Raw genomic sequence first — 14,929 nt, 5'->3', positions numbered from 1 at the left:
GCGAGAGTTTAAAATCAGAGTCCAAATGTCTGATACACTTTTCCCTTGTTGGAGTTTACTGAGATGCAGACACGTTATAATCGAGGCTCCATTTCGCTCAGGTGAGCGCTAATATTCCTAATGCTGGGGCGGCTATTCATCTTATTTTCTACTGGCCGTTTGCTCCAATGTCCCAAGTGCCTGTTTAGTCGACTTTGTAGTCGCTCTGCTGTTTTGTGGGGTCTTGTGTTTCCATTCATCACCGTAAGTCCTTATTACATCGCAAGGACTTGACCTGTTAAGCAATTACGAGCGATGCATGCCGCTTTCTTTTTAATACTCTTTAAATATTCTTAAGTCGGACATCTAGGTGCCTATATTTCTTGTATTGGTTCTCTGCGGTCTTTCTGTTTTTTTTGTGAAAGCAGTATACTCGCGCATCAGCAAGTTTTCATGAATTGAGGAATCTTTAAACATCTTAATGTAGTAGAGAATAGTTACAAATTTGAAGTCAGATCTAGGATTCTGTTATTGGTGGATACTATCGTTTGGAAACTTCTCTCAGGTTCACTCACTCTCAACTACTTTAAATAACGTCATGCCAGAATCGTCTCCATCACATTGCATTAGTATACATGGATTGGTGCTTTAAATATGTATACAAAATGAAAGGGTGGTATCACTTAATATCAGCCTATTGAGATTTGCATTTCTATTTAATAGAACGCTCAAAAGTTTGGATGACGTACCTTCAGTGTTCTGAATAGAAAATGGATTTATAAAATCTTGTGGACATATTTGTTACCTGTAAGAGGTAAGGACTGTAACATATCTTTAGAGCAACGTAGTTAGCGAGAAATTGTCACTGACTCTTCAATTTAGTCCTTCTCTATCTCTATTTTTGTCCTCAGCTGGGAACCAATTATAGGTTTTCTCAATAAATAGAAAGTCAAGGATCACACTGTATGCAGTAATTACGGGATATCCAATTTACTCCCAACGTCTACTTATATAGGGGTAAGAGCTATCTGTGCACACTGTGTTAATCTCTTGTTGACAGGATAGTTCAGTTATACGTCAGGCTTATGGTATGGTTTTTTGTATATTCCTCTTTCAGATCACTATTTGGAAGATAGATAATAAATGACCTTCTGAAATTTTATATTCGGATTATTCCATTAGAAATTCTACTGTATTGTCAACTCTCGCTTCTCTGTGTAAGTATCCATGCCCCTATGATTTACAAACGGTTAGACCCTGATTTCTACATCAAAGTTAGATATTAGATAACAACGATGGGACCTTTGACTGTCTTATAGGCTAGTCTATGCATGTTTTTAATGTTCCTGTATTGTTGTTTCTATATGTATCAGTAAAAGGATTATGTGTTATCTTGTTGTCTTTTCTAATCTGCTTTGCTGGTCACTTTTATCGGGATGTTTTATTGTTGTTTTCAACAATGTGAAATATACATCTGGTCTTTTTCTGTTTGGTGACAATGTTATCATTTATATATTGTAGACCCCCGGATATCTGGGTTGTCTTATCGGAAGTGGTCCTGAAGAAGGTGGCCTTGAGCCGCCGAAACGCGCGTCGACCAAGTGCGGGGTCTCACATTGATGTTAGAGACCTGTGCTCATGATTTTTCGGTGCTGGAGCCAATAGTTGAAATAATTGGTCTCATGGGAGGATCAGTTTCTGATTTGTGGGTCTTAGGAAGACCATAGAGTACAGAGACGACTGGACAGGTTTTATTGAGGAAAACATATTCGTCATCACAGATGTATCCCTCCGTGAGGGCTGCAAGGGTCATGTCACGAATCTGAGCATTGAGTCTATCAAGCTCCCTGCGTTGAGCTGATCTATAATGATCGGTAATGGCAAGCATACCAGTCATTTTTTGATCGTAAATATTTTTATCAAAGATGGTGATCCCGCCACCTTTGTCGCAAGGTTTGATCATGAGACTAGAATCATCTTTCATTTTTTTCAAGGACAAGCTTTCTGACTTAGATAGGTTAAAGGAGGGTTTGTACGGATTGTTCACAATACGGGCAGCATCACGTAGTACACTTTGCTCAAAGATACGAACCTCAGGCCCCACCATGTCAAGTGTGGGAGTAAAGGTGGACGGAGGTTTACATCTAGATAGATTATTATCTTCCTCCATAGGAGCCCGGTCAAGGAAGAATCTGTTGAGTCTGATCTTCCTAAAGAACGCAAACAGATCTTGATACAACTTGAATTTATTGAGACCCGTACTTGGAACAAAAGATAAGCCTCTACTCAACAACTGTGTGTCTTCTGGTCTCAATATTTAGGATGATAAGTTGTAAATTGGTAAATCCCCTCCAGTATCCGTGGTAGAGATAATGTTATCATCTACCACCAGTACTGTTGATTGCGAGTCCTTATATATTGTTGAAGAGGTTGTGGGCTCATCAATTGCTGAGCTCCCTGGTCCTGCCATCTCACATTTCTTCCTCGATATGAGTCCCTGGGTAAAAAACCCCTTCCATGGAATGTTCTTTGAGTAGGTCTACCTCTAAAGGGTCTAGAATTAAATTGACCGCTACCTGGGTCTTGATAGTTATCACCATCAGAACCTGATGATCCTGAGTCAGAAAAATTAGTATTAGTACTGGACAGGATAGTCCAGTTATACATCAGGCTTATGGTATGGTTTTTTGTATATTCCTCTTTCAGATCACTATTTGGAAGATAGATAATAAATGACCTTCTGAAATTTTATATTCAGATTATTCCATTAGAAATTCTACTGTATTGCCAACTCTCGCTTCTCTGTGTAAGTATCCATGCCCCTATGATTTACATCAGTTAGACCCTGATTTCTACCTCAAAGTTAGATATTAGATAACAACGATGGGACCTTTGACTGCCTTATAGGCTAGTCTATGCATGTTTTTAATTTTCCTGTATTGTTGTTTCTATATGTATCAGTATTAGGATTATGTGTTATCTTGTTGTCTTTTCTAATCTGCTTTGCTGGTCGCTTTTATCCGGATGTTTTATTGTTGTTTTCAATAATGTGAAATATACATCTGGTCTTTTTCTGTTTGGTGACAATGTTATCATTTATATATTGTAGACCCCATGGATATCTGGGTTGTCTTATCGGAAGTGGTCCTGAAGAAGGTGGCATTGATCTTAGAGACCTGTGCTCATGATTTTTCTTCTGTGTTTCAAATGTTGTGGGAATGTGTGAAGTTTGAGTGAGAATGTGGAGACTGTTATGAATGTGTTTGGATGTTGGAACCTTTTTTCTCTTTTCCAGGGGTTGGTTGAATCTTGTACTAGTTTTCAGTCATTTAATTTGCTATAAATGTCTAATTTATTTGCACTTTGAGATGTTTTCCTGTGTTTTCCTTTTTTTGTATTTATAAAAATGTTTTGTCTTTATAAAAATTGTAAATCTTATCATGTTTGATGAATTCATAAAATAATGTTAATTGATGCAAATTTATAGAATATATATCTATAAACATGGAATAAAATACATATTTTTTTGAAATATTGCAAGTCATGGTTCAGTCTTTGTCACCAATATCTGATTAATTGCATTTTTCAATTATGTGGTAGGTAAGGGATAATTGTTCTTTCTTTTCATATCATTTCATTCCCCTCCTTCCCTGGCTTGAACAAGTCTTGAGGGGGTCCCATCATTATTGCTAATATCTGTCAAGGCCCCTTTCATACCCGGCTTAGTACCCACCCGGGGAGGCTCCCGATCCATCATCCTGTCCAGCACGCAGTTGACATTCCCGAGGAGGATCACTTTCCTGCCTTGATAGGGCGCCGCTGCGGTCATACCGTCACCAAAAAAGATGTGTGCATCTGTGTTAGGGCCATACACATTTATGAGACACATCTTACGTCCATCAAGTCTAACATGCAGGATCACGAACCGTCCGTCTGGATCCATTACGTGGTGCACATGCTGGAAGGGGTCCCCTGGGCTACCCACATAAGCACCCCCCCCCCCGAGCGAATCCCGAGAAGGAGGTGGCATATACCTGTCCCCTCCATCTGTGACGGATATACGGGAGCGTGTCCCCACAGACATGCTTTTCCTGTAACACCCATCAATACCAATTTTATATCTACGTAGGTATGAGTGCACTCTCCTACATTTTTCCAACATTGCCATCCAGTCCACATTTATGTCCTTAATGACCTCCGATGAGGCTAGCTCAGAGTCTGGTGTTCCCAGCATCACCTGCAGCGTACCATCTTCACATACTCTAAGGCGTCCAGTGCCATCTGCTTTAGTTTGATGTGCCCTCGCGGAGTGCTCGTGTCATCCCCCCGCCGAGTCCATGGAGGTCCTAGGTAATCCCAAGTTAGACTGCGTTTTCCGGCGAGGCTCCAATTCTCCCACAGTATCCATCCAGTCTGATGCTTCTGCGGCGGATCCAAAGAACAGAGCCCTGCCCTTATGCTTGTTCCGGAGTATGGCTGGATAGAGAAGAATGTACTTCATCCCGGCGTCCCTCATACGCCGCTTGACCGCCAGAAAGGTGCGTCACTGATCTTGCACCCATTGCGTATGCGTATAGTCTGGTAAAATCGCAATGTGGCGACCCTCCTACTGCAAGTCCTTTCTGGCTCGTGTGGACTGCAAGAGCATTTCCGGTCCCTATAATTAAAGAATCGGGCTATGAGAGTCATCAGTGGGGCCCCCGGGCAAGTGGGGGGACCAAAGCTGTGCTCTCTCTTGATGTTAAAGAACTTGGAGGGCTTACCAGGCTCCAACACCTTTGTAATCCAGTCTTACAGGAACAACTCTGCAGAGGGACCCCCTACCTGTTCCGGAAACCCCACAAACTGGAGGTTATTTCTCCGAAAGTGCCCTTCCTGGTCTTCTGCGCGGTCATCCAGTTTAATGGTCTTCCTCTGCAGGTACATGACTGTCTCCCGCTGCGACTTTACCTCCGACTGAAGTACATCAACATTCTGTTCAGTTGTAGTGACCCTGTCTGAGACCGTGCTTAGGTAACATCGGAGGAGGTTGACATTGATCGCCACTGCGTCGATCCTGGTCACTAACTCATCTCTTGCATTCTGGACCGCTGTCAGGATATCATGCAACAAGGTGTCCCCCTGTTCTTCCCCACGTGCCACCTCAGCACCAGCTTCTACTTGAGCACCTCTCAGGACATGGCCCTGTGGGATGGGCTGCACATAGTTCATTTATTAGATTGTGCTCTGGCGCCTTAATCCTTGCCCATAGTGGGTATTAGAGGCCTTCCGTGTCAGCTCCGACCAGTGCAGTCATTGAACCACTCCGTGGCATGTGGTCCTCTCAGTGCCTGTCTCAGTACTCGGGTATCTCCCATTTCTATTCGCTGGGTTATTGTCCCTCCACAAAGAACTGTGTCCCACCACAGAGGCCCAGATCCCACTATTAAATGTGGCAGTAGTATAGAGTATCTCTAGTGTCACCTCTTCGGGGTGCAGCCCGTCTCACTCCAGAAAGTCATGGGTACAGCTCCATCGCGAGCAGGATAGCCATCAACCTCAGTTGTAGGCGAACCTAGGGCTCACCTCTGTCCCGCCTGGATCAGGGAGATTAAGTTCCTTTTTTTGCCAAGGCCTTATATCCCGGGCCCCCACCGACTGCAGGCCCCACAGGAAGTGGATATCTAACTGCCCCCAGGAGCAGAGACAATCCACCCAATGCACTACAAAGTTACCACGACGTATACTGCAGAGCTACACTCTGTCCGATAATTGCAGGCACACTTCCCTGTCCCAATTGGTAGTGGCTGCCAGAATATCGCTGATGGGCTTCTTCCCTGTGGAGAAGGGATCTAACGCTGTTTCCTATGCACAGTGTCCGTCGTGGAGCCCGAAGCCAGGGACCGAAGCGTCCCTGTGTCGCTATCGGGGCTCCATATGCCCACACTCCCAGGCCCGCTCATTGCAGGCCCGCCCCACCAGAGCTCTGGGCCTACCTGCCTGGGTGGGTCCAGATCTGTATTACGGCTCCTCACTTACAGCCTTAGGCCTCACACAGTGTGGTCAGCCAACCCAGCGGGTCTCCGCGTTTGTGCTGCAATCGGTATGCCATTCCCAGAGTCTGAACAGTGCCGATCTACTTTCCGCTCCGCACCTCCCCAACTCGTCGCAGGCCCCTTCTCCACTTCCACGATGGCACCCTGGGCCTGGGCCTGGAAATGCCCTGCTGTCAAGCCCGTTTTCGGGCATGCTCCTGCTTTCTTGAGCCCAGTTCTCGACCCAGGTGACTCTCCTGAGTTATCCGATGTGTTGGGTGAGGTCGGTGCCGTGCCGGCACCACAGGATATTGCCGGATATTGCTGCGATAGGATGGAACTCTGAGCAGCATGTCTCACTCGGCCATTTTGTTGGCCACGCTCCCATGATGAATCACCTTATGCAGCTTTAACAGAACCCAAATTCTTTGGTATATCTGAGTTCTTATGTACTAAACTTGGTTCTGTTTTGAAAGCACTACTTCAGCCACTTACGAACAGGTTTAGCATCTGGAATAATGTCTTGATAAGGCCTGAACTAATTACTCCTCTAAAGAATCTTTGAGAGGGATATCATCACTTCCTCCTCCTGCTTCCACGCAGGATTTACTACCCAAAACTCCCATAACTGTCTTCAGTCACACCCAGCATTAGTGGTACACTCTTAGACATTGTAGGCTCCTTTCCTGCAATATCTAATATTAGCCTTGTAGCCCCTCAAACAGTGCTTCCTCTTAGCACGATCCAGAGGCGAAACTCGAAGTTGAATGCTTTAGATGGTCACCACTATCATTATACTTTACAAACTCCGAGCATCCCATCAGAGGAATGTCTGTATGTCTAATAAAGAATGTTCTAAGAAATAAACAAAGCCTCCAGGGAGCGCGAGGGGATTGAAATCTCCTCAGGCTCCCTGAAGCCTTTGTTCAGAGCCAGAGCTGTGAACAAAGAAACATTGGAATGTTGGAGCTCCGGGCTTCTACCAGCCATTGTAAGCCTGAAGCACTCCATTGTTTTCAATGGAGCTCCCAACATTCCAATGTTCTAATGCAGCTTAAAATAAGGTGGTACATTGGCTGACTAATAACTTGTTCTTTAATGTAACCAATTCAGACCAGCCAAGACATCACTGGTTAGAAGGGTTGCTTGGATTGCCCTATCAATAATATCTTTTAAAGGCGATTGTATAGTTGTTCATTTTAAGAGACCTATGTACGTCAGAACTCTGCTGTTTTATGTTCACAACTGGCCACATAAACATAGTACTATTGAAACTCTGCCACTGGGGTTCTTTTATCGACTTGGTTCACAGCTACTTTTCATAGTTAGCCATACAGCCCCAGCCATGCCAGAGTTTGTTTTATCTTATGAAGGCTACTCTACTGGTTTTGTGGATTTGCTGAAGGCGATTAGCTGGAACATTGCAGGGATTAAGAGTAAGATGATACAGCAGAGTATATGAACTGCAATATTATTTTGATACAGGAAACCTGGGCCACTGCAGATTTGTTTTTGATGGGTTTTTCTATTATTCTATCACTCTCTTGCCTCAGGTTTTGGCCGAGCTAAGTGGGGGCAACCTTTATGGTTTAGGTTGTCTCTTTGTTTTGATAATTCTCAAATCAGTGTCAATCAAAGGGTGATTCATGTGTTTTCTGTAGAACCGAATAATTTTGCCTTTTACTTAATTTTTATAATGACGATTTTACTTACATGGGTACACAGACTTTCAGTGATCCTTTCAGCATATTTGACAGTATTGGAAAGTGAACCGCGCGCTCACACAAAGAGTTTAGGTTAATTCTATGTGGGGGATTTAATGTCAAATTGGCTAATGCTACTTCCCTAGATAGTTATACTTTTTGCAGGGATAAGGATATTACATATAGTAAATTTGATGCAAGGGGTGAACAGCAGAGTAATTATATCTTGGAGCTGGATCTTATTACGCTTTGGAAACTGATGTAGGGGGAAAATATTTAAACATTCTTTGGTCGTGGCTATAGGTCTGTAATTGATTATATATTGATATCCAGACATTTGGTTGGCCATTGACCATCTCAATGCTGGAGAGGTAGTAGGGAAATTGTTGGGGGACCACAATTCCTTCGCTATTAATTTTCTTAGTGAAGCCAACCCCAACCAGTACACTAAAACTAATGAAATGTATGTGAGAGCGGTGCTACGGAGGGATGAGGGGCACTGGTGGAGGATGGTAGTGAGGGAATCAGTGGAGAAGGAGGTCATCGGTGGGGGACACCAAACACAATCATTGCACTGGGCGTCGCCAGCTGTAAAGCCAACCACAGTTTGCGTCAAATGGTTTCACTCTTTGCTTTTGGCCAATTATGTGTCCGGGGTCATAGCTACCATTGGTGCATCAGGCACTTTGGCATTGTGGCCTAGAGCACTGGGACCGATTTGAGCCCTGATAATTGCTGTATTTCGCAACCTCAATAGTAGTCCAATGGGGCACTTTCCTCGTTTGCACCAGTGCCCGTGGCATCCTTGTTACCCTAAGTTATGAGCGGAAGCTTTAGGGCTGTAGGGCCAGTGAAGCTGCACCTGATGCTGAGCTCGTGGAGGGGGGAGGGGCCAGGGGACAGACTGTGTTTAGAAATACCTTATGGGTTTAAAAGCACCTGCTGCCATTCCTTCTGTGCCCAGCAGTTTTCAGACAATAATAAACATGTCAAGATAACTCTGGTGATTGATGGTTCTGCTGAAGAGAGAGATAGGAGTTCTGTCTAGTGGCAGTTGTGACTCATCATAAGGTAGGGAGAGGTTTGATATGCCTGCTGCAAAATATGTGTACCATGCAGATCCCAGAACTGTGTTTTATGTGACTATCTCAATTGGGTTACTGCTTTTGTCATAGATATCCTCCTATCACTTGCAGTTCATAAGTTACAATCCTAATATAGCACAGTGACCTATGAATTGTCTTCAAAGATCCATAGAGCATGTGATTCCCAACTTGTAATCCTCATTGTTTTATGTGACATTTCCCATTGAGAGGTTTACACATGTATGATTAATTTTTTCTGTGTGTGTGATGTAAAGTGCTCTGACACCCTGAATAGTATGAGTAGCACTATAAAGCACTAAAATGCATTTGAGAGAGGAGCTATGGCGAGATGAAGGGCACTGTTGGAGGGTGGTAGTGAGGGAATCCGTGGAGGAGGAGTTCATTGAAAGGGGCGCCAACAAAGATTGTTACACCGGGAGCCACCAGCGCTAAAGCCGGCTCTGGTGTTATGGATATCATTTTATTTAATCAGAAAGCTACATGAAAAAGTACAAAAAAAATCAATAGACTTTTGAAAAAGAAGTATGCTTTATATAGCGTAGATTGGACCCGAATGTATTGGATCACTTTACTTGAGCATCTGTTATATTACACAAGGACACATTGACTTCGTAGTTGTAAAAATAAATGTAGGCACGGGGAGAGTAAGTAATTTGCTCAGAATCTCTGGATGTTGAGGGGAGGCCGAGGCTCCAAACTGGTTCCCCAGTTACAAAGTCAGCAGCTCTGGCCTTTAGGACACTTCTTGTGATCTAATCCCTGTATGTCTGAAAAACAAGCCTATTTGGTTCACGCATTTTCTTTACTTAATTTTGGAAGCAAGGACATTGGTATTTTGCCATTTGACGACCAGTTTGATTGAGACTTTAAAACCTGATGCAATTCTTAGGAAAAGTTTATCATGTAGTTTTATATTTCAGCTTTTAAAGCCGCACCTGATCTCAAGCCAGGTACGATCATGAAGGGAGGCGCTAAAGGCCTGTTTTGAGGGCAGCAATATCCGGCTGGCCTGCAACCTTGTCCGGTTTATGAGTGCAGCTAATGTAAAGTTAAACCAGGAAGCAGTCCAACAATCTGGTCTTCAGCCCAGGCCCATTGGTCTCTGAGGGAAGCATAACAACATTGACCATCATGTCAATGTTCACAGGAGGTGCACAGAACACGTGGAGCTCTATCTTCTGGCCCAAAGAACTTGGTCAGCCACCCTCCCCCTCTGCGTCTGCCAAGACCTTAGGGATTATAATTAATAAAGAACTCACCCTGAAAACCCAAATCGGTTCTTTAATCTCTACTTGCTGTTTTCAACTTAGGAAAATAAGGAAAATCAGTAGATTCCTCACCCAGACAGCAAAAACACAGGCAGTGATTGCTATGGTATTATCTTACATTGATTACGCCAACTCCATCTACCTTGGCATCCCGGCCTATCTTACCCACCGCCTCCAAATGGTTCAAAACCAGGCGGCTAGACTGATCTATCAAGAAAACAAGCGTCAACATATTACCCCCCTCCTCAAGAAATAACACTGGCTCCCAGTGGCCCAGAGATGCGCGTTTAAGGTAGGCTGCATGATCTTCAAATCCTTAAACAGCAAGAGCCCAAAATTCATCAACTGCAAGATCAACAGATATGTTCCCACCCGCAACCTGCGCTCCGCGTACATGCACCTACTGAATACTCCTCCTTTCAGGCTAAAACGCACTGGAGGGGTTAGGTTCGCCGTCCTAGGCCCCAAATTGTGGAACTCTCTGCCACTGGAGAAAAGATCTTGCCCAAATCTCATGCATTTCCGTAAACTACTGAAAACGTGGCTATTCAAACAGGCATACCAGTAACATCTTGACACCTTGACTCAGCCCCCTCAGAGAAGCGCCAAGAAACCAAACTGGTGTACTTGCGCTATACAAGAAATCCTTAACATAACATAACCTAACATGTTCTTCTCCGGCAATTCTACCTAGTACCATTGTTCTTATGCTCTCTTGCTGCCACTTCGGGCCGGCAGCCAGCATAGCGACATAAACGTTTACACACACTTTTACTACGGGGCACAACGACCCAGGAGAGCAAGCGACACGACGAACTACACATCGCTCCATCAACTATAAGCTCTCTGTCGCCCGCTACATTCCAAAACACCTTCAAGATCTAAGTTCTCATTATTAACTTTAAAGGAATGTGGACAACACAGGCGCCCACATCAACTTTGCACCATTCGACCCCCCCTTTTTGGCTGTCTTGTACACCAGTTTTTACTCCCCTGCTATTTTATGGAACTATTGTACATTAGCAATTTTAGCATTATTAATGAAGTTGGTTTGGTTCTTCTAATTTATGTCTTATCTGTTTGCAAAGGTTTTAATTAACCATGCAATAAAGTGTTTATTATTATATTTTAGCTTGTGTAAAAATGCTTTCAAATACAGACAATGGCTGAATAGTGAAATTGTTGAAGAACTTGCACAAATGATTGCAAAACATGTAATTATGCCCTTGAGTGGAACCAACTTCTTTCTTTCTTCTTAAAGTATAACATTTATGAAATACGTATGAGAGAAATACAGGTCTCAATTTTAATTTTTCGCCTGTTTTAATAGATTTTCAATGCAAGTAAAGAGCTGGCCGAAGCCTCCATGTATCCACACGTGCGTTTGTTCACAGCTTCCCTTGTACAGGCACAGGTGGAGCTGTACGACCTTGCCAAAGTAGACTTGCAGTGGTCTATACCAACCGCTGGTAAGTAAGTCACTTTAAATAACTATAAGGAATACATTATTAATTTGTATATATTTACTTGCATCTCATATACAAAGCCTGTAGTTCTAAATCTACACCAAAGATGATACTGCGGATATCAGACATCTGTCTTTAATTGCCAGTAATCCACACATGTTAGGTTGTGAAAAAGAATTTTAATTACATTCACAGGGCATGATTGACATGTAGTAGAAACCAAGACATTATTGCGAAGAAACTGCACTTATTTTCCAAATTGGCCAATGTAGCCCTCGATTTCAAAATATTTGGTGCTGCTTACAGCCATCTTTTCAGTATGTAATAATCGTTTTGTCTTTTTCTCACCCTGCACACAAGCAATGCATGCACATGTAACTTTGCAAACAGTGTTTTCAAATGTAATGACACCTACCCATGTACAAAGTGGTGTTTCTTTCTTTTGAGTTCTGTAGCCCAATGCTCCTCTGAGAATGAATTGTTTCATATTTTAATGCCATACCTATTTGGACCATGGTGTGATTCTAATGAGAACTTGTCATTGTATATTAAGTATCAACACTTGAATTAACAATTTCTGTGTCTGAAGGCCACCATGGATAGGAACTGCATTATGTGAATCTGCGGGATAATGCTTCGAATGTAAACTCAGAACTGTCTTGTTCTCTCTCTAATCTGATTGGTTCAAACCTTGTGACTCTTACACAATTGTATTGAAAGTATGACTTCCATTGTGTGATGCTTTGTTAAAGAAGCGGCTTCTGGGTGGTGTTGGGCTCGTTCACCAATTTGCGCTGACCTGTAATTTTTAACTTTGATTCTTTAGAGCTGAACATTTTAACCATTTCTTTTGCCTTCTGTAATTATTGCAGCCTTTAATCAGGGACACTGGAATTATGCGATTATGTGGCTGTTCTTTTTTCGCATAATTACAGATTTGCCACATAATCCATCATCTGCTCCATAATCTGCAGATTAAAAAAAAAAAATTTCGATCAAATAGTTCAAAGGTTATTTAAAAAATGCTTCAACACGTGTTGCTGCGCAGTGGAAGCCGTTTGTAAAGGTTCACTGGCCACCTTACTGTTGCTTCTTGCTACATTTGGGAGTTAAACTTTTATTAATGAGGTGTAACCAACGCCCAGACAGTGTTAACAAGTGTAAACATGACAATATCATGAAGTATTGCTCAAAACATGCCACATTATGCAGCATAATTTGTCTTTTCTTGCTTGCATAATTTACTTAACCCTGCTGCATAATTTGGCCCTCCCATAATGCATCATTCTAGTGGCCCTGCCTTTAATAAACGTTCATGTTTTTTCCATACTATTTCGTCGCTTTTTTATTGTAAACCTTAATGTTCTTTACAATTTGCATTGTAATTTTGTTGGCCAGATCCATCTGATGAGCAACAAAATCTTTGGGGGATTAGCACTGCTACCGGTCCATCAGAAGTGCTTTAAATTGACATATTAGAAAAGCGCCTTAATATGTATTGCAGAATGGCAAGGGTCCACGCGAAAAATACATGATTATCCTTAAATCAAATCATATCATGCAACCCCCCCCTCCCAAACTCTGAAATCTCCACACACTCAAATATATCTATTTTACTACAAATCTCTATTATGTGTTATTCGCCAACAAGTGATGTAATAATTATCATCCTAATCACCAATTTCTGTGAATAAAATGGATAAAAGGGTAAGTACTAAATACACACTAATTGTATTTCATCACACATCCCAAACCAATGATTTATAGACTGGCTATCTTAGAATATGTAGGATGAGTTGTGTACAGCCCCCACATACTTTATACCATTAGGCCTGAAGTTGGAGAGCCATCTCACAGCTTAGATGCAATATGTTATTGAGCATGGTGGGACGGGGTAGGATATGCAGTGGAATTGATCTTTCACTAATATGCCTCATCAGTTCGCTTCTATCGGGTCTTGGTTTGACACCTGCCTCCCTACTCAATATCAAGGTATCTGTCCGAGTGACTCACCATGCTGTGTCAGTTATCTGAAGCCTAATTTTAAGTCCTCTCTTCTTGTAAAGGGGGCCTTCCATCTAATTTCTTGGCTAAAGCTCATAAGGGCTCTTCCCACACTTCCGGCGCAGTAGGCATGGCCGTTCTGGTACCTATATGTTGCAGGGAGGAGGTTATCGTATCGCGGTCGATGTCCATTTAATAACATAGGATCTCCATAAAGTGATCAGGAGAACCTATGGTGAGGTTCACTCCATTGCTGTTTTACGATTGGCTAGGATCGTGCCCAAGAATTTACTTGTCTGTTTCTCCATCACTGTCTGTGGCAATACCCCCCAATAAGCACGTTTCTGGGGAAGCAGTTAACCGTTTTCCTATAGCCTCACCAGTTCAGCGGCAGCTCCTCTGCTACGGCGGAGGAGCATCACCCCCTTTGCCAGCAACTACAAAACGTGAAAAATAATGCGTGTTTGAAACCCGTTTTATTATCATTTTATTTTTCTTCTACTGAGGCTTGGGAACAGGGCCAGGGTAATTATAGGCTGGAAGAGGAGTGTTGGGCGCTACTATTCACTGCGTATGTGGGTTTTGCCGGCCATCTCAGGCCGGCGAAACCCACATGCGCGGCCGGCGAAACCCACATGCGCAGTGAAACTCTCTCCAACCCCAGCAGCATTGCTAGAGTTGGAGAGAGCAAGCACAGGCACCCAGTCTGTCCTGAAGTGCAAATCATCTGCGCTCAGGCCAATCTGGAAGCTGCTCTCATGCTTGAGCGCAGCTTCAGGATTGGCCACAGGGCAGGCTGGAACCCTGGGCCTTCCTGTAGTGAAGAGGAGAGGAGCAGAAGGGCACAGCACATTGCTGGTGGGCAGCAGGTAAGTTCTTTTGATATTATTTCTTTCCATTTGTCTCCTTCTCTCCCCCCTGATCCTCGCCTCTCCTCCCTGGCACGAGCTACTCCTGGTCTGCACAACAAGCTCCGCCCAATAGTGACCAAAGAACGTGCATTGCTGCATCATGTGGAAATTATCAAATTCTGGGGGAGTGGCGTCTTGAATTGCCTGACCCATTATCAAAATAACGCTGCTATTTCTGGAGGCACTCACTACATAGGCTGTCATTTTCTCCCTTCTTATCCAGGTTCTCTCCCAACAGAATCTTCTCAATGTGTCCTGATTCTAGTAAGTGGTCTACTTATTCGCAAGGCACAGCAGCAGCAGCTCCCGGGGCATAGGGTTTTGTCATGTTTGTCACTTGCAGATATCTGTTCGAGCAATACACAGCTGTAGATACTAGTTTCAGAGCTACTGGATTTCAGGCTTGTTTGCTGCATGCAGTTCCCACAGTGTGTCTAGATGTGTCTCTGTGGACAATGATCTTGGCTGCCAGCATTAG

At 43.3% G+C, this 14,929-nt stretch overlaps 1 protein-coding gene across 2 annotated transcripts in view; it reads left to right on the top strand.

Annotated features, from left to right (window-relative positions):
• LOC147668346 (sialate O-acetylesterase-like) overlaps positions 1-14,929 on the top strand; it is a 615,033-nt gene that overhangs the window by 206,510 nt on the left and 393,594 nt on the right. For both annotated transcript variants that reach the window (XM_086948579.1, XM_086948580.1), the window contains exon 4: positions 11,401-11,539. In XM_086948579.1, coding sequence (XP_086804705.1) covers positions 11,401-11,539 — 139 coding nt within the window. The remainder of the gene's footprint in view (positions 1-11,400; positions 11,540-14,929) is intronic.

Source organism: Lissotriton vulgaris, unplaced genomic scaffold (genome assembly GCF_964263255.1).
Source record: "Lissotriton vulgaris unplaced genomic scaffold, aLisVul1.2 SCAFFOLD_1016, whole genome shotgun sequence".
NCBI lineage: Eukaryota > Metazoa > Chordata > Amphibia > Caudata > Salamandridae > Lissotriton > Lissotriton vulgaris.
The sequence above is the reverse complement of the archived record's forward strand: the minus strand, read 5'-3'. Positions and strand labels throughout refer to the sequence as shown.